This window comes from Pyrgilauda ruficollis, unplaced genomic scaffold (genome assembly GCF_017590135.1).
Source record: "Pyrgilauda ruficollis isolate IOZ18807 unplaced genomic scaffold, ASM1759013v1 scaffold51, whole genome shotgun sequence".
Taxonomy (NCBI): domain Eukaryota; kingdom Metazoa; phylum Chordata; class Aves; order Passeriformes; family Passeridae; genus Pyrgilauda; species Pyrgilauda ruficollis.
In genome coordinates this window covers 3,751,292-3,774,475 of record NW_024526711.1, presented here as the reverse complement: position 1 = coordinate 3,774,475, position 23,184 = coordinate 3,751,292, and the positions used below count along the sequence as shown (strand labels likewise).

At 36.1% G+C, this 23,184-nt stretch overlaps 1 protein-coding gene across 2 annotated transcripts in view; it reads left to right on the top strand.

Annotated features, from left to right (window-relative positions):
- Positions 1 to 23,184, top strand: part of RNGTT (RNA guanylyltransferase and 5'-phosphatase) — a 170,980-nt gene that overhangs the window by 47,979 nt on the left and 99,817 nt on the right. For both annotated transcript variants that reach the window (XM_041480417.1, XM_041480416.1), the window contains exons 10-11: positions 1,793 to 1,864; positions 16,178 to 16,342. In XM_041480417.1, the coding sequence (XP_041336351.1) occupies positions 1,793 to 1,864; positions 16,178 to 16,342 (237 nt within the window). The remainder of the gene's footprint in view (positions 1 to 1,792; positions 1,865 to 16,177; positions 16,343 to 23,184) is intronic.

Sequence of the window (23,184 nt, the reverse complement as noted above, 5' to 3'; positions counted from 1 at the left end):
CCCATCTGTTCTTGTAGTTAGTTATGACATTTATTGTCAAAGAAGGCATTGCAGCACTGTCTGCTGTTCCCTTGAGAGCTCACCAATGTCCTGCCTCAATCTTGGACACTAGCAGAAAGGCATTTTGTTACATCACTTCTATGTAGACCTTTTTTGCACGTGCTATTTGACAGTGCCTGTGACTAAATTTTTAGAGTGAAGATATTGTCATATTACAAAGGAATAGTTTTCACTCACTGGATTCATGTTTTTTTTTAATTTTTAATTTTAAAAAAGAAATTATGTGGAATGATGTGTAAGGTCAACTCAGGGAGTCACTCTCAACACCTGTGAATGCTGCACAGAGGATGACATTCCAAAATACTAAATAGGCAACTTAGATTTCCCAGTGGTTTTTGGGAACAACATGTTCATGTCTTCTAGTTTAGTTTTCAATGCTTCAAGCTTTATGTTTGCTTTAAACCAAATCTGTGTTTTTACAACTGAACTGCTTGCTTATTTTTCAAAGCAGATTGTGGTTAGATGCTAGGTATAATTAAAGAATCTTGTTATTGTTGTATAGACTGAAAATTAATCTTACATGAGTCAATCAGACTTTTTTGAGTTTATTTTGTAGAATCTATGGATTCTGAGAAAAATTAAAAGGTTGTAAATAATAGCAAGACATTTACTAAATAAAAATAATTTGAGTTGATGTAATGTTCTTTTTTGGAATAATTCTTGAGCTCCTGGTTTTGTTTTCATCATGTCATAGTGAACTGTCTTCATGTTTTTCAATTGTTTTGTCTTGTTCATATGGATTTGGAATTTTAACTTTTAACTTGTAATATGGATTTTTTAATTAAAAAAAGAAATCCGTAGGTGATACAATTTATTAGCCAAGAATCGGGTAGGGGAGGGAGGTGGGGAGAAGATGGATTGCATTTAGAGAAGTGGTTATTTCAGAGTTGTCTCTGGACAAGATCTACCAGGTCTTGTTTGTTACCATTTTCAATCTTCCCTGTTGATTCATCAAACTCAATATACTATGCCTAATTCCTGTCATAGGAAGCCTGAGTTACAGATGTAACACCACCATGTAAGATGTATGTATTTTTGCATGTGTCATTAAGTTCAGGAAACACTTTTGTGTTTGGATGTTGATCAGTAATGTTCTTTCCCTACCTGGCCTATTTTTCATCTGATTTGCTTGTACATATTGAGTGTTAGCTGACTTCATGTGATGCAGAGAGTGTCTGTGATGCTTCTGTCTGAAGGTTCCATCCTGTTTAGTCACAATGCAACGATGTTCAATGTTCAAGCAAATTGCAGCTCTCAGTGCTGCCTAGGACACTTTTAAAATGAAAAGATCCAATTAAAATTAAAAGATCCAAACTGAACATAGAAAATTAATGTGAATGCTTGTTCTTTATATCTTCACTGTTGTGCTTGTGACTGTGGGCAAGATTTCCAGTAGTGCTTGGTTGGCTTAGGATCACAGTTCTTATTAAGGTTTCTAAAAACTCATTATTCACTGAAGATTTTGAAAGCTGTGGGTAAACTCATGTATAAATGTTACAAATCAGAATGGGAAGCCCTAGCACAGCTTCCTGGTGTTTTGTTGAATGCTTCATGAGAGACTTTTAAGACAGCAATAATATTTTTATAATCTTGACCTGTTTTAAAATCTGTTTTGTAATAAAGACCTGGCCGGTGTTTGTATCATGCTTGTATAAGCAGTAAGTATAAATGTGTCAACATTCTTCTTCTGTGTTTATGAAAAAAATGCCAATGCTTTCTCTTTTCTTTTAAGGAAATGATCATCGACAAGGTCAACGGACAGGTTGTCCCTCGGTACTTGATATACGACATTATTAAGTTTAATGTAAGTACTTTCAGTTTTATTGCTTATCATTAGTTATTAATTCTTACTTCAATTTTAATCTTTTTCATATAAGTAAGATCTTCAGAATAAATACAAACACCAAAGTCATCTGAGTGTTTTGCATCTTGATAACAAACAATGCATCAGAATTTAGATTGAAAGCAGCCCTACAATACATGTTGATTTATTTCCACTTGCTCAAGAAAAAGTAGCCATTTGAAATAGTCTGCTAGACACTGTTGGAAAACTTCCCATTTCTAGAGCATGTTTGAATTGTTTAGGCAGTGAAATCAAGAGGGGATGAAGGAGTTAGCCTGGTGTGTTTGTTTCCAGAGTTTCACAGTATACTTGTTAGGCTGCTCTGTCATCTCCTTCTCAAATTTCTGTTTGAAACCAGGCAACTGGTCCTCTGCTAAGTCCTCAACAGGACGGTTATATATTTTCATATAGAGAAAATGTATAATAAGGTATTAATAATAATAAATGTTGTACAAGTTGTGGAAAAGGAGAATAGAGTGTAGGAATAAAATCTTTGCAATCACAAGAAAGAGCTGTTAAACAGTACTGGAAATAGGAAATTTCTATAAGACCAGATTTCAAATACAGTAAAGGTTTGAATATCACTAAGGGGCTCCTGCTGGAGTCATTTACAGACTTTTTTTGTTGTTGTTGTTTTCTTCATAGTAGCCCATATGGTATTGTGTATCGATTTGCAAATCAGCATGGAGTAGACAGGGATGTTCTCTGTTACTGCTGAGCAGCGCTCAAGCCCTTGCACAGCTTCAAGCCCTTTTCTATTTCACCCTACTGCACCAGTGAGTAGGAGTAGGGACGGGGACACAGCCAGGACAGCTGACTCCAACCGACCAAAGGGACATTCCTTGTCATGTGATGATGTACTGAGCAATAAAGCTGGGGAAGAAGGTGTTTGTCGTGGTGGCATTTGTCTTCCCAAGTCACCATTACGTGTGATGGAGCCCTGCTGCCCTGAGGATGGCTGAACACCTGCCTGCTTATGGGAAGTGATGAATGGCTTCTTGTTTTGCTTTTTTTGCATGGGCAGCTTTTGCTATAGCTTTGAAACTCTCTTTATCTCAAGCCCTGAGTTTTCTCACTTATACCCTTTTGATTCTTTCCCCCCATGTTATTCCAGGGGAGTGAGTGGCTGTGGAAGACTTAGCACCTACTGTAGTTAAGCCACAACAATGTGTTAAATTTAGTCAAAATAGCCCGTGGAGAAAACACTGGTGTTAATGCTTCTGGAAAAACAAAATGATTGTTTCAATGCACCTAACAGGACAAAAGCAGTATTAGTAAACCAGAGGACATTTCAGCCTTTCAACCTAAACTACAGTTGACTCTTCCAGTCTTGAGTAAGGTACTACTCAGCTCAGTCACTCAGTCTAAGTGGGAATTGCAAGTGTAGGCATGGTACCAGTCACCAGAAATTACTTAGGTATTCTTGGAAGCATAGTCACACTGTGACTTAGGACAGCTGCTTTTAAAAGGAGTAGTTTGTGGGGAAGATGTGTTAGATTAGGACTAGAAGTTTTTTGTTAACACATTTTAATTCTGTATCTGGATCTCCTTTCTCTAGCCTTTTCTGAAAAGTAGGTGTTAGTTTCCTGGATCCCTCCTACCATGAAGACTTTTCCCTAAGCATGATTTCCATGTACTCTTCTGAAAAACAGTCTTTTATACCCACTCATGGGTTCTCATTTTTTCTTTACATTTTCTTACCTGCTGCTCCACCTGTGTTTCCATGTTTATTAACCTTCATGTCTTGCCTTGTCTCTACTCTCCTTTTGAGTCTAACCTGCCATTCACTGCTGTTACATTTCCTTTGAAGTAAACAGGTGATGTTAAAAGTGTACAGTCAGTCAGTTTGGGATGTGCGTATACTAGCAAAATAACACTTTTCAAAACTCATAATTATTTTGGTTAAGCTTTGTTTTGTGGTGGAAGGGGAAGAATCCCTCATTTGTAGTGAAGTGTCCAGACTTCACACGATGAAACCCACTTAGCAAACAGGAAAAAATGATCAGTAGGTTTCCAAAGGATTGTCAGTGTTTAGGAAAAGTCTGCTTTTGAGCAGTGTTTGGTTTTGTTTGTTTTTTAAGTGCTGTGGGAATGAGAAGAGGAGCTGGTTACCATGTAATACTTTTTAAAGTCAAGGACGAATTAAGATAATGTTATCAGTATGAGTACAAGCAGGTCTTTAGCTGCAAGAAGTCATTAACAGTGGCCCTACTATAAAGATTAAAAAGCACAGCTGTTTTTAGGTTAATTTTAGAAGTTTAATTATAAAAATGGGCACCCAAGGATGTTTGGCTTGGCAAGAAATGATCAACAGAATTTTATCATCAAGAGAGGTAAATGTAATATGACTTGTAAATGGCAAGAAAGAGTAAGTTGCTATTTAAGTTGCGTAAGTTAGGTCTTTGTTAATTCTTTTAGCAGATCTTCAAATAAAATAATTACATTAAGGACTGGTCCTTTTCAAAACCAGAACATTCCCCCCCACCTTCCAAACAAACAACTCCCCACTCCAAAAATTCCCCAAAACAGAGATTGCTCTGGAATTTGGCAGTTTGTTTTGATCTGGAAAGCAGTTGAGTCTTGAAGGTGAATGATGGAGTTACTGTATTGGTGTCCGTCATGAATTACAAGATTTGCAGCATGTCCCCTGTCTCACCCTCCACTGGACTCAACTTACTCTGCTCTGGGAGATGCAGCTTTGCAGATGGGGAAATGCACATTCAGACCCTAGTGATAAACACCTTTGCTGAGGCAAACCTCATCTTTTAGTCAGATCTCGTGAACTAAGATATTTTTAGCTGAGCTTATTCTCAAATGCTTGACCTATTTTGCTAGCTAAGCATTGCAGAGTTTTATGGCTTTGTCAGAATATTCCTTCTGAAATATTGCCTTCATAATGCAGAGAAAGTGAGTGGATAAGCACCTACCTGTTACAGATTTCAATCCATGTTGCTAACGGTGAGGCTTATTGTTATTTACCTTCTGATTTTGCTGTAGTGTGTTAGGAATAAACTATAGCAGCATTCTAGAAAGAAACAAAGGGAAGGAAGAGAATAGACTGATTGACATACATAGTGTGTATTTGGCTCTAGATGTCTATACAGGAAAGTCTTAGGAGGAAGGAAACCATAAAAATTGAGTTCAGTGATTGGGAGAAACTATACTTGAGCTCTTGAGCAAAACATGTCAGTTGGTTTGATTGTCTCTTCCATGGTAAGTTTTGTATCGAATTCTGATGCTTACTGCATATAGCTGCTGCAAAACTCTGTCTTCAAGGATGCTGATGGAACCCTTTGACTATTTCTTTTAGTTACTGTTTCTGTGACATCTAGTTTCTAAAAGCTTGTAACACATCCCATTTTGTTGCGAGAGATGTTTGTGTCAAGAAAAACAAATGATTCTTCAGATTTAAAAAGATTTTTATTGTAATTTTCTTCTGTCTGAAGCATGGCATTGATTGTTATTAATAGCACCTCAAAATGTGACATTGCTGTCTCACTGCTTTCATCTCAGCTGCTAAAATCAAATTCATAGAAATAAAGCTGTATCCTAGTGAAATAAGCATGCCTTTCGACCTTTGTGAGCTCTACACACAAGAAATCTGGATTTTTCGTATTCCTCTGAACATAAAAGGCTAATAGGACCCAACACTCCTTATGGTGTTTAGTCTTAATGAGTACAGAGCTAAATCCCTGCAGTGTGTGTTGCTTTTCAGCTTCTTGATTTGTATCTGTATGTGGTTGAGTTCATCATTATAGTAACTGCAGCTGTATAGCTACAATTTCAAACTTGGTAGATAATTTGGTGGATAGTTCTAATATAACAGAGGAAGCTGACAGTGAAATAATTAATAGCCCCAGAAGCAAATGCAGGCAAATCCAAATCCCTTTTCATCTGAAACAGTCCAGAAAAGAATGTGTCTTCGTTCTTCTGTTATCTTGGAGACAGCTCTTCCTGAAAAACCTTGTTTTGAGAAGCTTTTTCTTAGATAATATTCAGTAGCTACTTGTAAACGTATGGACACTAAACTTAAGCAACTATTTTTTTCCTTAGTTAAGTAACAAACGGTAACACTGGCATGATGTAGGATCTAATTAATGCATTCTTAGCAAAGATGCTGCAAATGAGTACAACTTTCCTTTTCCTTTCTAACCCTGGCCTTTAAATTTTTAAACTCTAGCCAAGTTTTTGTGAGACCAGATTGCAATGGTAAGAATAGACTGAATGCTTGAAAAAGAATAATTATTTAAATGCTTAGAAAGGAGATAGAATTTTGATTAAATTTGCTAATACTTTGTGCATTGAATTAAGTCAAGATCAAGATTTCTTTGGTTGTCGTTATGTGTAGCAATGCTGTTGCTATTGATAAAATTCGTCATGGTAAACAGATATGCTGGTCTAAATCCTGCCCACAGCCAATGTGCTCATTGAATTAATGCATGAAAAATGTTTGTTTTAAATCCCTGTAAAACATTACCACGTCTGGCTTTTCTGTTACAAACCTTATTTTAAAGCAATGTAAGACTCACAGTCCATGCTGTCTCTCACTTATTAGCCTATTAACCTTATCTTAAAGTTGTACTGTGAAAGCTTTGAGGGCACAACTCATAGATGCAAGTGTTTAATTGCATCTCTTCTGTTGCAAGTGCACCTGGCTGCCAGTCACCCTTCTGCTCTTGATTTTAATTCTGAATTCTTTTCAAACAGTATCACCTGAAAATACAGATTTGAAATTCTTTTGTTTCTAACAGTACTAATATGACTCTGGAGAGTAAGTGTGCTGTGGGTATGTTTGCTCTTGCACCCTTTAGATTATTTCTTGTGAATACTTATCTAAGAAACATCCAAATGCTTGTACTGGTGCTCGTGCTGTGTGTTATGTTCTCAATATGTATCACCTCATTCCTTCATGGCTCAGGGCTGTCAGGTAAGTGAAGTACAGACCGTCCACTCAGTTCTGTCTTGCTTTGCTTTCTGCTGTTCAGTCTGGGAGAGGTGCATTAAGTTTGCTTTTTCTTCCTCCTCCAGTTTTTATGGTGCTGTTTATTGAGAGCAAGGGCAGCCTGGTCAGATAATGCATTTGAGTATCCTGAAATTACAAAAGGGCAGCATTACAGTATAGGAAGAACAACAAATGTTGGCTTATAGGATGGAGAATCATAGCTAGTTGTCATTTTAAAGTCTTTCTTGCCTTATTCCCCTTCCCTGTTGATCACCTTTCATCTGTCATTAAAAACCTGACTTGTACAGCTGAACAACACAATTTGAAAATCTTATTTCTTTGGTAAACTTTCAGACAGCTACCTTGTGCTTGCTTCACTGTTACTCCTTGTATTTCAGTAAAGTGCACAGCAACTGAAAAGTGGCATTTCTGTTCATTTTTGCATCCCTTAAAAAAAAAAAAATCTCCTTTGCTATGATGCATGCAAAATTTAGATTGTTGTTGAAGAGTGATAATTAGTACATGCTGACCAGGATGTATTTGCTGTTTTCATGCTCTTATTTTTTATCTAACAAGCTGATTGTTGTTGGGGAGCATTCTCTAGTGTTGTAATTAGCTTGAAGCTTGACTGTTTTACTTGCTGGCTAGATTGTGTGAAAAAAAAACCCAAACCCCATTTATTTCTTTCTTTCCCTTACATCTATTATTTTATCCTCCTTTTCCCAACCCAGGGGGCACTATGGATCACAGTGAAGGTGGTTTGTTTTCCATATTTTCCAAAATAAGGCTTAATAAAGTATTATATAGAAGTGAATGGGAGTTAATTAAATTTTATCACGCCTGTTTTATTCTCGGAATATAAGTGTTCTTCTACCTCAACATGGAGCATGTCTCACCAGAAACTTTTTTGAATGGCAGATTATCACTAATTGTCAGAGGAAGAGACACAGTGTTGCTCCTGGGAGAGAGATACAGGACAAGTAGCTCTCCAAGAGTAGCTTTAGAAGTTACCATGATAATAAATCCTTTATATTTTTCAGGTGTTTGTGTCTTTGTGTCTGTATTCTTACTTGTTTACCCTGATGTGATACTTTTTCAGCAAACTATGAAACTTGCTATAAAAAAATATAAAGTCACACCTGAAAGTTTAAGTTGGGTTGTAAATGAAAATAACTGAGATATTTTAAACCTGAAATACAATTTGGAGTCCAAAGCCAAATTTTTTTTTTTTGTTCTTAGGAGGTTTCCTTAAAGAGCTTTTCTCAGTATCTTTGTAAAACAATTTTCTGCTTCTCATGATTCGAACCTTTAAAACCCCTCACTTCTTATCTGCAGTATATTTTTCTTCTTACACTACAGAAACTTAAGATTAAATAGAAAAACTGTCTCCTTCAGCTCACAGTTTGACAGTCATTCCCATAGGTACTGCCAAGTGGACTTAAATCCAGCTTCTGTCTCAAGCAAATATTCAGATCTCTCAAAAATGTGGCAGCAATCACAGCTGAAGTGAAAGGTGTGAAAAACTTTACAGTGGGGCAGGTTTTCCAGTTGCATTATCATGTCCAGTTTTCTAAGTACTGGGAATGAAGTCTTAAACATGGCTTTTCTCATCTGACATATTTCAAAACAAAAATCTGTAGGCAAAATAGAGTATTGGGGAAATGTCATATGGAAGCAGTGAGAGTGTTCCAATGTTGTAATGTCTTATTTCCCTAACTTAGTTTTAATTACTCCTTTTTTTACAATTAATCTAGCAACAATATTTCATTTTTTTTCATATTTTTCCCTTTCTCTTCCCATCTTTTTCCTGTTTCTAGGGGAAAAGAATTAAAGAAAAATAAATAGTCAAAGTTAATCAGAAGGATGTAGCAAATATAATAACTGTATATTTCAGGATTGGTTTTATGAAGGTTGAAAGCAGGATCTCACTAGTATTTTCTTTTTCATGCCTAACTGGGAGAGAATTGGAATTATTCAGTGTGGAAAGGAGAATGCTTAGGGGAGACACTATTGCAGCCTTCTAGTACCTGAAGGGAGCCTAGGACAGATCTGGAGAGGGACTTTCCACAATGGCCTGTAGTGATAGAACAATGGGGAATGGATTTAAACTGGAAGTGGGCAGGTTTAGATGAGATAGTAGGAAGAAATTTTTCACTGTGAGCTTTGTGAAGCACTGGAGTAGGTTGCCCAGAGAAGTTGTAGATACCCCATCACTAGAAGTGTTCAAGGCCAGGCTGGATGGAGCTTTGAGGCATCTGGTCTAGTGAAAACTGTCCCAGCCCATGGCCGGGGATGGAACTGGATGATCTCTAATGTCCCTTCGAACCCACACCATTCTATGATTCTAACATGTTTGAATAGCCTGACTGACTGTTACCATCTAGGAGAGAATGTGAATGCTGTATTTTCATACTTTTAAAAGTATTTCTCTTATTTACAAGAAAGAGGCAGAAGAACAAGAGTACATTTCAGTGTATTATTCAGTGTAACGAGTATTACATTTTCAGTGTTTCTTATTCATAAGCTAACCATGTACACAATGAACTATATATGTAAAGACAGATTGCGTGCTGAAATGATAGATATTTGCAAGTCTTCAGGTGTTACAAGCTGATACTTAATTTTTAGTTCTATCATGGTTTAGGCAACGTAGGTGGTTCCTTTTCTAAGATAGTCGTTGTGAATAAGTGCTGATTGTTACTACTATTTCCCCCCTCATTTCAAGTTTTTACAAGACTTCATATTAACTGTACTAGACAGTCTTATTTGAAATACCATGAAGCGATTTATATTCTAAAAACACTAGTGCCACAATCTTTTCATGAAATGGCTTGAATAATGTTTTTAAGATGAAGGAATTTTCCCACTGTTCTTTAATTCACTGCAGTGATAATTCCTTATCATAAAGAAAGCAGTCTGAAAACCCAGCAATAGCTATTCCTATGAAGAGTCATTGTGAATAGATAGAAAGGAAGAAAGTGTGAGGAGAGTAGAAACAGAAAGAGAAAATATTGATTGCAACTCATACTAGGTGGTCCAATTAAGGTAAGAATACCTCCATACTTCATGCAACACAAGCACTACAAAAAATAATTAGAAAAAACTGAAACAGTAAAATCCTGTGTTTGACTTTGAAGATAGCCTAAATTCAGTGTAAAATAAATTATTAAAACTTATATTCCCATATGCAGTCTTTTTGTGTGTAAATATCCCATGGTGATAATGACACATCTATTTTATAATTAGGGTTTTTTAGAACTATGACTTTTCCTTCTGTAATTGAAGTGGGAAGTTCATCTGCTCAAATTACCTGAGGGGAGGCAACCAGTCTAGACAGAACAGGATTCCTTTTCGTTTAAGTAATTTACATCCCAGTAAAATCCCCTTATTGAGTTCTGGTTTTGAGGACTCAGAAGGATTTCTAAATGAAGTCACTGTACATGCAGTCAATGAATTTGACTGAGTTGTCTGTTCTCTGAATACAGCAACTACTAAGCTTTCAGTGTCTAACTGGAGCTTTGTTTTCAAAAGGGAGGACTTACGTGTTAATCTGTGCTAGATGCCTATTTCCATAATTCTGCCTATTTATTGCTCAGTGTTCGTGATGCCAATGATAATTCAGTCACTTCAACTGATTGTAAATATTCTGCTTTGTATATGTTATCTTTATACTGGTGATGCAAGTTTATCATCCAGTTGCAATTACAGAGTTTTATGGTTTTCATTGTGAATTTATTTAAAATTCTGAGCAATCCAAGAAGAGTAAGGGAGAGAGCAATGTTTGTAGTACAATCTACTTTTTCTGTTTTGGTCATATCTGTTTAGTCACAGTTTTGACAGTCCTGCTGTTTTGTTCAAGTTATGTTTACTAGTAAAAAAACCCTATGGAGCTGTATTTGTATGTTCTGTTAGACCATGGTGTTATCCATTGGCTACTAACTTCTTTCCTTTGCACATTTAAAAATTTATTTTCAGTGATTATTTTTTAAGGAAATACCAGTAATTTAATATATGTCTCAAGCAATAATTTTAATAGGTCACATTCTTCAAGCCATTTTTGTTCTGTGGCAAATCAGAGCAAAATTCCATTGTACAAAACAGCAACATACAAATTGTAATCATGTTCCTGCAGCACAGTGGTTGTATTATTATAACTGAAACAGTACTTCACATGCTGTACCTCCTTGACACTAAGATAAACTTTAGAAACCTTTTGAAACTGCTGAATTCCTTGCTCTTGTCATACATGTTTCGAATATTTGAGTGAAAAAAGTTAGAAAACCCCCAACATTTTAAAGTTAGATAATTGCCAAAATTTTGAAATGAATTTTTAGATTCTGTTGATTGCAATGCCTTTTGCCTTTTAGAAATAAAGAACTTAAGGGTCGCATTTCTAGAAATTTTTTATTTTCTCTAATACTTTACTTTTAATTCTGCTCCAAAAAGAAAATGCCATAGGAAATGGAAAAAAAAAACCTTTTAGGCATTAAATGTATTAATAATCTTATTTGGAAACTCAAACAGCACTTTTAGATTGTTTGTATATAAAGCTATGTGTACAAAAAAATCAGCTCTATAAAACCATGGTCAGAAGAAACATGTGCCAGATCATGAATATGAAAGGAAAAATATTACACTCCCTGGTCTTCAGAAGTTGGGAAAACTATTAATGGGCTTTCATTGGGAATACAGATGTCAGCTGTGGGTGCCTTGAATTGTCAATAATAATGTTAAACACAGGGTAGAATATCAGGCTGAGCTTATTCTTTATTCTTCTCTCAAAATCATTAAAGCTGAGACAGTTGTGACATATGTCCTGCTCTGGCACAGTAAGTGAAGACGTGCATGGATGTATATCTGTGTCTGTGTGCTGAATTATTCATGTCTCAGGCACTGCTCTGGAGAAGCAAATGGAGCATGCTTTGCTGGTGGGTACACTTCAGCCATATCTCATGGAAGAAAAGAATAAATATTCTCAGTTTATCCTGGCCTGTGCCGGTTATCAGCTGTGTGCAGAGGCCCAGGCATTATTTTTCTTTTTACTGTAGCTGCATTGCGGAAAAAAGCACATAAATACCAAAATCAAAGATGAAGTACTTTTATGGAATTTGGTGCCTGTGTGTGTTCACTGCATCCATCTAGGAAAAGGACTTTCTGTGTGAGGCTTATGGCATTTGCTGAGCTGTGGCCACGAGGTAACCTTAGAAACACAGGGGAAGGGAAACTTAAACGTGGAGGGTGATGGTGGTAGATCCTCAGGGATACCTTTCTCCTTGTGGAAAGAGAGGCAGAATGTGCAACAGAAATTGTGTTTGCCTCTTATCCCCATCTCAGCCACTCCTGCCATCCTGCTGTATGTAATGACCTGGGATTTCCTCACCTGATGTAGCATGAGGTTGTGACTTCAACACTGCTGTCTCCGTGAACTGGGTGGAGGGCAGGAGCACAGCCTGACACTTGTCCAAATTCTGTCTTCTGGCACCCATTTGGAGCATTGTTAGAGGGACTGGTCTTGTTGGGTGAGTGGGTTTCTTTTGGTGGTAGCATTTTTTTATTTTCTTTTTTTTTCCTTTGTTTTTTTTTTTTTTTTTTTTTTTTCTAATCTCCATTCAGTAAATAAATTGCCTTCCCCCATCTGCTCAAGACAATGGATGTTAAATGAGCTACAGACCCTGTTTTTCAGTGTTTTTAAACCCATTTCTTTTTGTGATTCTTATGTGACTTGTTATGTATCATTTCTGTTGAGAAGTTAATTTGAAATAACTGGAGTTTAAATTTAGAAATGTTGAGTCCTGGGTGGATTTTAAAGTTCAGTAAAAATTTCATCTTACGTTTTGAAGTTGTGTGGGGGATGTTTTAACATCCAAACTGTATTTTGCAAGCCCACTCCATGTTGTGACCTTAGTGCAATGCACAGAGTTTCAACAGGTGAAGAAAGCTGCTCGAGGAAGAGGTGTTGATTTAACAGATGACTTTTCTCTTAAGGCTTGTCTAAATGATATTTTGCTTTAGGATACATTTTATTTACAGTGAGAGGGAAGTGTAATTTTCTAGCATAGGTAGGAGATACATGTTACTTGTTAATTTTGTTTTACCCTTTGCTAACACACTTATTTTAGGTTAAAAATATCTAGAACAGGAATTATTATTTAATGTACTTCAGTAACTATGCTGTCAAGCAATAGTGACCCTCATCCTTCTCAGACAAGTAAAAACCTACATATTGGAATAAGATCTTAATTATCTGAATGCTTAAGTTAGTAAAACATCTGTATTGCCTAAAACATGCTCTTAATGCCTGGGTTTAGATTATATATGCATCAATGTCTTGGTTTTTGACAATTATTAAATGTGTGCTTTATACACTAAATAATCTCTTCCTGGCTTTGTCAAGGTCTCTGAATTATTTATTGTAGCCTACATTACTCTCTTACTTATTTGATAAAAGCTAAGGATTTTATCACTTCAAGATTTTGGCTATGTTTGGGATAAATGCATTGTATATTAGCAACATTTTTTGTAATTATGGGAAATGTCTAATAACAAAGGAAGAGCCACTCTCCTACGATATTACTTTTATTAAGTATGTCCTTGATTTAAATTCAATGATGTGCTTATTCTCTTATTGCTAATGTCCTGTGCTTTTGTAATGAAATACTCTTTGCCTTCTTAGTTTACTAGTCTGATGAAGAAGTAGCTTGGCAGCATTGTCTGTGTTTTCCTTTCTCATGTGATCTTATGTCAACCTAGCTTTGACCTTTATTTGATGGAACCTAGTTGTAATATACCCTTCTACTTAACAAGCTTTAAAATAGAAATATATGATTGGCAGAACTGCAGGAAATAATTAGTTCCAAGTAAATGAGAAAAGTGAAAGGAATATTTTAAGGAAAAGAAAGTGATTCAGCTGGTTTATGGTGCATATGAAGATGCCTCAGATTTTAATTTAACTGTTTATGGATGGAAATATAAATGACTGTACAAAACCATTTTTTGAAGGAAAAAAATGAAAGCTTTGTGAAAAAGCTTTCTAAATAACCTAGCTGCTGATTGACTTATTGGAAGCTCAAATGTATGAAATATTAATTAGTTAATTTGCTCTTTCAGACCTACTAATAAAATGTGGCTGAGTGGAGAAGATACTATAGGGAAGAGAGAATGTGCACTAGATCTTGCTGAACTCTACCTAGAGAATTATTGGGTTATTTGAAGGGATAAAAAATACATATACATATTTCCCAGGAAAGAATTCTTCAATCAGTTCTTCAGTCCATTGTTACAGGGGTTGAGATGTGTTTTCTGTGTTTTAATTACATGTACAAATCAGGGCAAGCTCAGTCACTGTATAGATGAGTACTCAAGTATGCTATACATAGGGGGAGAAAGAAAGGAAAGAAAAAAGAAGGTAGGAAAGATTGATTGATTGACTGATTTTCCAACATTTTGTCTGTGACACTTAAACATCTGTAGATTGTGCATCTGTATTCTGTGAGAAATGAATAAAGAGTGAACCACTCTCCTGCCCCTTGGATTTTTCCATACTCTTAATTTTCTATTAATTTGAATGGCTCTTTACTGATAACACCTTCATGTTTGAAAGGTGGACAACACTGAAGGCAATATTAAAAGCCAGCTAAGCTTTCTTCTTCATGACCATGGATCAGTGAACACAGATTAGTGGACATTTCACCCATGGTGTCTGCCACAGGCTTTGTACAAGATGTGCTTCCCCACAGAATGCTGATGGCTGTGCTGCCTGCTCTTATGTAGACTGAAGCAGAGTCCTAAAATAAAGTGGTTATGACTTACATGTGGTATGGGAGCAATACATAATTCTTAAAGCTGTTGCCATGAACAACTGAGGACTTACGATAGAGGTCTAGTAGGTTCTAATGCTAGCAAAGAAATATAAGACCAGCTTAATGCCACTTTGGGAGCATGAAATGTCAAAGGCTTTGCTGAAAGCCAATATGATTTTGGAAAGAAGTGGTTAAATTAATGTTATTAAAAATAGGCACTCTGTTTTTCTCTTAATTGAGATACCTATTTAGATACTACTTGCTCTCTTACCTTTGTATGCCTCATCAGAATGTAATTTTGCCATTTTTTCTTTGGCCTTCTTTCCAGTTGACTAGTTCAGATCTTCTCTGATGCATGTTGGAGCAGTGCTTTTTTCCTTCGAGCTGCCTGTAGTACAGGAGGTACCTGGTAGCCAGTTCTTCTGCTCAGGTGTACTGCTGCCACTGGTGATTTGAGTCCCATGTCTTCCCAATTTCCTTTGCTCATTGCTTTCAATTTTTGAAGAATTCTTACTTGCAAGCCAAGGCTCTGTGAGCTTATTCCCTGCAGGCCATGAAAGGAATGGGTTTTGAAAATTGTTTTCTTGTGTGAAAGGGGTGGCAAAATGAGGGATGATCTCATGTAGATAACTTTCTGTGCTTAATCACATTTGTAACAGTGCAAATCTATGACTTCTGTGTCTCATTGCTGTGAAAGTGACATCTCCAATTGAAAAGAGCTTTAGAATTTATTAGTTGACAGTTGCTTGTTTTGTTCTAGTGATATCCATAGCGTGTTTTCCTCACCATCTAATGCTCAAAATATAATGACCCCCATTACAAGCCGTTACTAATCTGACAAATGCGCATTTTCAATGCTCATACTGATCTGGTGCAATGCACCAAATGTAGAAAGAGCAATGTAAAGCTGCTGGTTTATTTCAGATCTTGAAAGGTCAGGGCATGCTGCTGAGGCTTAGCTAAGGGTTTTACTGCCTTTTTGTTACTGAGCCATCAAATATCTTGCAGGTTTTTGTAGCCATTGTTTACTGGCACATTTTCCAACTGCACCTATTTTTCTTTTTTCTGTGACAGAAAAATGAACATTAATTAATGTTTCTTTCAAGGCATCAATATACTGCATTCGAGCAAGGAGTTCACTTAAATGTGTAAATGCTTTGTCATTAAAAGTATTGTGAACAAAATTATCTAAATGACTTCAGAGGAAAGCTATGTGGAGAAGTATAGCTGCCATATAAAAGCTATAATTAGGGAGTATTTAAATTATTTTACTTAACTTTAAAGGTATTTAAGTGTTTAATTCATGTATGCTTGAATGCATATTACAGGTTTCTAGCTTTCTGTGAACTTTGGTTAGGTTAAATCTCTTAGAGCCTGAGAAAAAAATACTTGAAAACCACACATTTGGGAAAAATTTAGTAACTTGATAATACTTCTGTGTAGCTGTAATTTTCTAAATATTGTGTTAGGAAAACTTACATTGTTCAAATAATTTGGTGTTTGATTTTAATACTGACTTTTGTAACTTGGCAGGGACAGCCTGTTGGAGACTGCGATTTTAATGTTCGACTTGCATGTATAGAGAAAGAGATTATATTCCCACGACATGAAAAGATGAAAAGTGGTCTCATTGACAAAGCTCAGGAACCATTCAGTGTTCGAAACAAACCATTTTTTGACATCTACACTTCCAGAAAGGTAAGCTTGATTTCAGTTGTTTAGTGTTGTGGTACTGGAGGCTGTGTAACAGTGATAGGTATAGGTTTTTCCTCCATATTTTTGTTGTGTCTTCCAGTGAGTTCCTCTGCTAACCAAATGTTCAGCAATTGTGGAGTGACTGGCAGCTTGGGATATTTGGAAAAGTGGGGTTTTTTGTTTTGTTACTTATCTCAGCGTTTTAGAAAACAATTTTTGAAGATATTAATAAATCTGAAGTACCAGGTAGAACTTTAAGGACATTGCAATCTGCATGTGAGACGATTGTGTTTCAAATGCAGTTCAGTCAACAGTTTTTTACCCTAATATGTTAACACCACCTTAAAAACATCTTATAGATATGAATATCTATACACTTTTAATTTATTGGGATATTTGGCATTGATGTATGGCTACTTTGGTATTTTTTCCTTGGATTTTTTTTTTGGTTGGTTTGAGGTATGTGTTTTAAGTGTCAATCATGACAGACTCTGAAGCCTTCTACATTTTGGAGTTAAGGTTACATGTTTTTCTTTTTGTACAATGTACATGATAGGGTATTTTTGTCCACATTTAAATCAGCCTTACCGAGTGAAATATGTTCTTTTTACTACTCTTACAACAGAAAGCTTCTTAGGAGGCTTGAAATCTGATAATTGTTTTCAATAAGCAAGAAATTTTATGTCAATATTTGAGAATTGTTTGTATGCCCTATGATAACTGTAAGGAGTTTTAAGTACCAGTACCAGTATTGATGTGGAATTTTATCTAAGGCAATATTGCTAAACACTTAAGAGAAATAATTATTGGTTCAAAATAGATTTTAAATCTATATCTGCTATAAGAATAGTGTTCATAAAATATGTTCTCAAAAGATCAATATATAAAGTAGGAATTATTGTTGCTCTTACTTACCTCAAAATACCTTTTAATTTCATTACTTCTGTGAACTTGATGAGTGTGATTCCGGTAACACTTCCTTAGTGTAATGAAAAAAGCCTTGCATTTTCATATTCATCATAACTTTGTCAATTTTTCATTCTGTATGGTCAGAATAGACTATAAACAGTAGTCCAGTCTATTGAAGCATTGCCCTATTCTGAAAAAAGACTATTTAAAAATAGTATTGTTTTGCCCAAAGGATCTTTATCCTATTTTTAGTCGTCTCTGCAACTATAGCAACAAACATAGTGATGAATACCTCATCAGTATAGCTGAAAAAGCGAACAGACTTCCTCTTGCATCAGTGATCAATGTCTTGAGAGGGTTTCCCAAGTCTGTGTGCAGGACAGCAAGATCTGCAGGAGGACAAGGAATTCCTTCTATCCTCTAAGTCTGTTCATATCCATCAATCCCTCTCCAGAGAGAGGTGCTGCTGAATGGATCCTAAAGGATGACAAGTGAGACCTGCTTAGGCAGATCTTCTCCTTATGTTCAATTAGATGTTTTTATTTTCTTTTCCAAGAAGAGTTGGATCCTTTCATATCTAGAAAGGATCTAACAGGATCCTTCCTTTCTTGACTATAATGAGTAGCTTTGTGGTGCTTAGTAGCTGGCTGGGGGTAAAACCACCACAAGATCCTTAAAGATTTGCGCCCTTGAGTGGTCTCAGAAAAGCTGTGATATTTTTAAGCCTGGGTTTCTTTCCTACTTTCTTCCCAGTGTATTTCACTGAGAGAAGATGTGGCTTCTTAAGTCACCCCCAAGGCTTGTTGTTTTAAAAGATCAAGGAAGGTAGCAGTCCTTGGTCACAGATAAGATGGCTCTCTGATTGCACCAGCATATTCAAGACTGAAAAAGTGGACAACCTCTACCTTGTCCGAATAGGTTTCATCAAAACTTTTAGAGTATGATTTGGAGTTGCTTGGGGTATTTTTTGGGTTTTTTGGGTAGTGGTTGTTTTTTTTTTGGTTTTTTTTTTGTTTTTTTTTGTTTTTTTTTTGTTTTTTTTCAGTGTAGCTGGGGTTTGCTCGGGATCAAGAAAAGAATCAAGTGTACTTCATCACATCTTATTTCATCTTATTTTTGTTTTGAGAAGCTTTAAGTTTTGAAACATGTTCTCAGGATGCAGTTTGAACTTCACAAGAGAATGCTCTAGACCTCTTTTTCACAGCTTCCCTCCATCATTCCTTTCTATGACATTCCAATCCATTCTTTTTATTAAAAATAATGTATCAGTAAATGTGTGTTAGATTGTGTGGACTATAGGAAGATTACTCAAAAGGCCAGGAGCCTCACTGCTATATTTAATAGCAGAAGAAGTGGCTAAAACTTTTAATTATACCAGAAAAAAATGAATGTTTTCCATGTAGACTCAGTTATTTTCAGTGAAAAAGTGGAAGTAATTACTTGAAACAGCAGTAAACTTTGTGCTTTGTTATGTAATACATCCACTAATGAAAATGTTCTTTGAGTTATGGATTTGGAACTTTAATACCAGAGTTAGGTACTGACTGATTTTTTTTTTTAAAATCTGGAAATCAATTTACTGTGAAATGAAATGCACTTTTAAAGTGCAGTTATAAAGTATGGCAGCATTTGTAGTTGTGTCTTGAGATTTAGTTTTGGATTTTGGAAATAAGGGCTGTGTCTTTATAATATTGCCTTCAGTGTTATTTTAAGATGTTTGGATGGACTTTTATTTTTTGCAAGACTGAGTTTTAGTGGTAAGACAAAAGAAACAAACAAGCCCTGGAGAGAAGGTTGTATAGTCTCAGTCTCTAAAAATATTGCCTTGTTGAACTCTGATATTGGTGAAGAAAAAGTTTTTTCCTCTGTAATCAATTAAACACAGATTAGTATTTTAGTGCTAGCTGTGCACTTCCTTTTAATGTAACTTTCAGGTTCTCATAGATATTTTTGAGTAAAGTTGAATTTTTGGTGTTTGTCATTACACTTGCATGATTGGTCACTTTTGTTGCATAGCTTGCTTTCTTTGCACTTACTGGTTTGCATCAGAATTCAAGGAGACGATATGGTCAAATTCTCCCACCCATTGTGTGAGGATTGCAGCAGCCAGTGGAAGAAGCTGAGTTTTAGGTTAGTGTTTTAAATGCTTCATACTCTTAGGCTTTGAACCATGGCCTTGTATTTACAGGAATTTTAGGCTTTTCAGCAAGACTTTATTATTGTTATATTCAGCAGGAAGTACAGGTGCATAGAAATAATTATATTCTTGGAAATGGTCCAACTCTTGGCTTTCCTTGCTTAAACCAATTCACAGTTCTCTTGCAAGGTTTTTTTGTGTGGACAGTCTGAGTCTGGATGTCATCACTAAAGCCCATTGTCTCGTGAAAATTCTGTCTAGCAGGAGTAGGAAAAAAGTTCCTTTCTGTGCAGTCTGTGGTCCCATGGAGAATTCTGCCCATCACTCTCAATGGAACAAAAGGGCTAAAGGTTAAACAATGATACAGGTCAAGTGAACAACCTTTTGCAAATGTTAGCACACTGTATGTCAATGACTTGTCAGTTCTTAGACTATTATCTAGTTTTAAAATGACAGCTTGTCCTAGAGGGATTAGAGAGAAGGTAATCTCTGCTAGAAGATTAAATGGTCTAGGATCCTTTTAAAAATTTTCAGTCAAATCTCTGAACTGACAGGTGATTTACTTTGTTCTCTTGGTTTATTTGACATTTGGATTTTTATTTTTACTTTTTAAAACTGCTTTTGTAGCAGTTGTAGTTAGGAGAGGTGGAATGTTTAGAGTTCATACCAATAAAGGTATAGCTCCTGTTGAGATGGTTTGCTTTGGAAAATTAAGCGGCTGTGGACTTCTGGTGGTGCAGGAGAATGTGTAAGTGCACACTTTGCTGATGTTCATGTATTTTGCAGGCAGCTGAGGCAGCTGTAAGCTTGTATTTGCATGCCCTGAAAGAGTGAACCTTGATGAAGGGCAGAATATGCAGACATTGCTCATCTGTGTCTGCCAAGATAGCTGTTAACCAAAACTGACTGAAATGACAAGGCTCTGTCTTATATCTCCAAGTTGCCTACAGACAACACGTGGAGAAGCTTTGCAGTCATGGGACAGAAGACAGAAGAATTGCATGGCAACAATGGTGGATGCAGAAGTGTCAAATAGTTTGCCTATTTGTTGAAGATCTTGAATTCCCCATCTCAATGGAGAGGGAATGTTACCATCTGGAGTTTTTTTATTGCCAAGAAGACTTGTTTCCTCTGTTTTTATATTTGTTTTGATTTTCTATGCCTTCAGGAGCAGTTTAATCAGCTCACCTTTCAATCCTGCATTTCCAGACCTAGAGTTGGCAGTCATTCTTCATGTCTGGCCTGCATCATATTCCTCACTCCATCTGTTCCATTCCAAGGTTTTGGCCTATTTATTGTCTAATCACCTTTTAGTTGTCTTCTAACCCATGCCCCCTCTACCATTTTGTTTCTGTTTGTTTTTTTCTTAATTTCTTGCATTTCTTCCTCTCTTTGTCCTGTTCTGTCTCCCCAAGAATGGAAAGTTTAATGGCGTAAAAGCAGTATTGCCTTATTGCACTCTTAGATGCTTTTCTGCTGGTGTAACCTTCACTTAAATCTTCTTTTTGGCATGCTTTTCTTCCTGTAAACACAAATAATCATTGACCCGAGGAACTCAGTAAACAAATAGGGAATAAGGAGCTGCAAAGATGTTACCTTATACTAGAATTTGAAATCTTCACTAGGCAGCTGTCAGCTGTCTTATGTCCCAGCATGTAGTACTTCAGCCTGATTGCTCAAAGTTATTTTACCACATGAATTGTAAAGGTAAGTACAGCCAATCAGCCCAACTGATAGCTTTGTAAATTGTAAGATGAAATAGGTGACTAAATTGCATATCTTGAGCTGAATGTAGGTTACTGCCACTTGAAATTCAGTGCTTGAACTGCAGCTATTTCCTGCAGCCAGCTGCAGCACTGCAGTGGTGTGAATACTATTTGGTAAACATAATTTCTGTCAGTGGGAGGTTGAGGGTAGCAGAGGCTTTGTAGGCCAGTGCTAGTGGGGTGTCCAGCTGCCTCTGACTGTTTCTTTGCTTTCTGTGGGACAGGGAGGTAGCAGCTACTTGCTTAGATTTGGGTTCCTTCATGCTAAGGTAACACTGACTCAGCTGTGGCTGACTTCTCAGCCTCCTGGCTTTGCTGGAGTCACTTAAGGAGACCCATTCACGAAGAAGAATCTGTTTGTTTCCTGGAGTAAACAGAAGAGGATTAGGCTACTTGCTTTTGGTTATTATTATTTATGAAGTTGAAAGTCAAGTATAATATTTCAGCGCAGTAGTATTTTGGTTAGGAAAGAAGTATTTTTCTTCTTGTTTGAGAAATTATTCACACATTAGTTACATTTCACATTTTTCAGAAAGTGATCTACTGAAGTTAAAACAAACAGTCTTGGATATTTCTGTGAAGGATTATTTTCATAACTTGTGGCCCATGTTAGATATTGCTAGTGGTACAAATTAAATTAATGTAGAATGATTCAAATGTTGAATATGTAATTAAATTCTGACTTGTCAAACTATCATATGAGAAAGCAAGCATTGAAACTAGTGGAAAAATAAAGCTGTATGGATAAAGCGTTCTACTTGGTGCACACTGTAAGTTTAAACATCAGGGCAGTACATATTCAGCTTAGCTTTTAACACTTTAACATTAGATTTGAACATTCTAACATTTTTGTAAATTATTTCTTCTGTATTTTGTACAGTGGAAATACTATATACCTTTCTAAGTGGGAAAAGTGTCCTTAGCAATAATTTCTTCTTTCAGTTTATGGTGTATTACGAAACCAGAGAAATGCAAATCTGTTTGGACCTAATTACCAATTGGTATGCCAGTATGGACAATTGAATTGTATATTTGATATCTTCTGAATTAGTTAGAAGACTCAGCTGTGGTGACTAAGTGGGTCACTCCACTCATTAATTGAGGGGCAACTGTTTAATATTGTCCATTGTGCCACTTCACAGGCTGTCACTTTCCAAACTGCCTTCTGGCAATGCAGCTCCACAGGGAAGCCATCAGCCTTCTCCTATTGGAATGATGTTCAAGAGACATGCGCTTAATTTGGATAAAATGAATAAAAGCACAAAGAAAATGATAAAGATGGGGGTGAAATTTAAAGCAATTTATTATAATGCAAGATTATAGGACATTGCTGCTGGCTGTTTCTTTTCTTGTAATATGCTCAATTTTGAGAAAAAACCCCAAAATCAGACCTTGAACAAAATTAATCTTTAAAATAAAGAAATTACAAAATCTTAGCATTTTACTATTATGGCTTTACAGTTTTAATTTCAACTTCATAGCAAATAAAGCCCTTAAGTGCCATTGCATAGCAGAAGAATCTGATTTTTTTAAACATCCAGAATATAAAGTTAAACCTTAATTTTGGTATTAAAATCCATGCTGCAGGCCTAGTATAAAATATTAGCCCAGTTTTAATCAGGAATTGTAACAGTAAATGTATGAAAACATTATGTTCTTGAATGTAAGTTTCGTGTCTGACTGAGTTATTGTGTATACAGTTTTGTCTTTGTTGACAAGTCTTATTAGAAATGCTTAATAAAATAAAATCCTCAATTATCTGACTTAATTAAAACAGACCTATCCATGATTTTGGCAACCAGAGACCAGATTATGTTGGAACAGTTTACGCAGGAGCTGGATAACAGATTTGCGCAGGGGCTGGGTAACAGATACACCTTATCAAGAAGTGGAAGAGCATTCAGCCCCATTGTACTCAACCCAGTGCCATTCTTTCATTTGACCCAGAAAAACTATTGAATTTAGTATCTGGTCAAACCCAGAGTATTAGGGAGCTTGCAAGCATCAGTGTAATAAGAGCCTTGCTCAGTTGA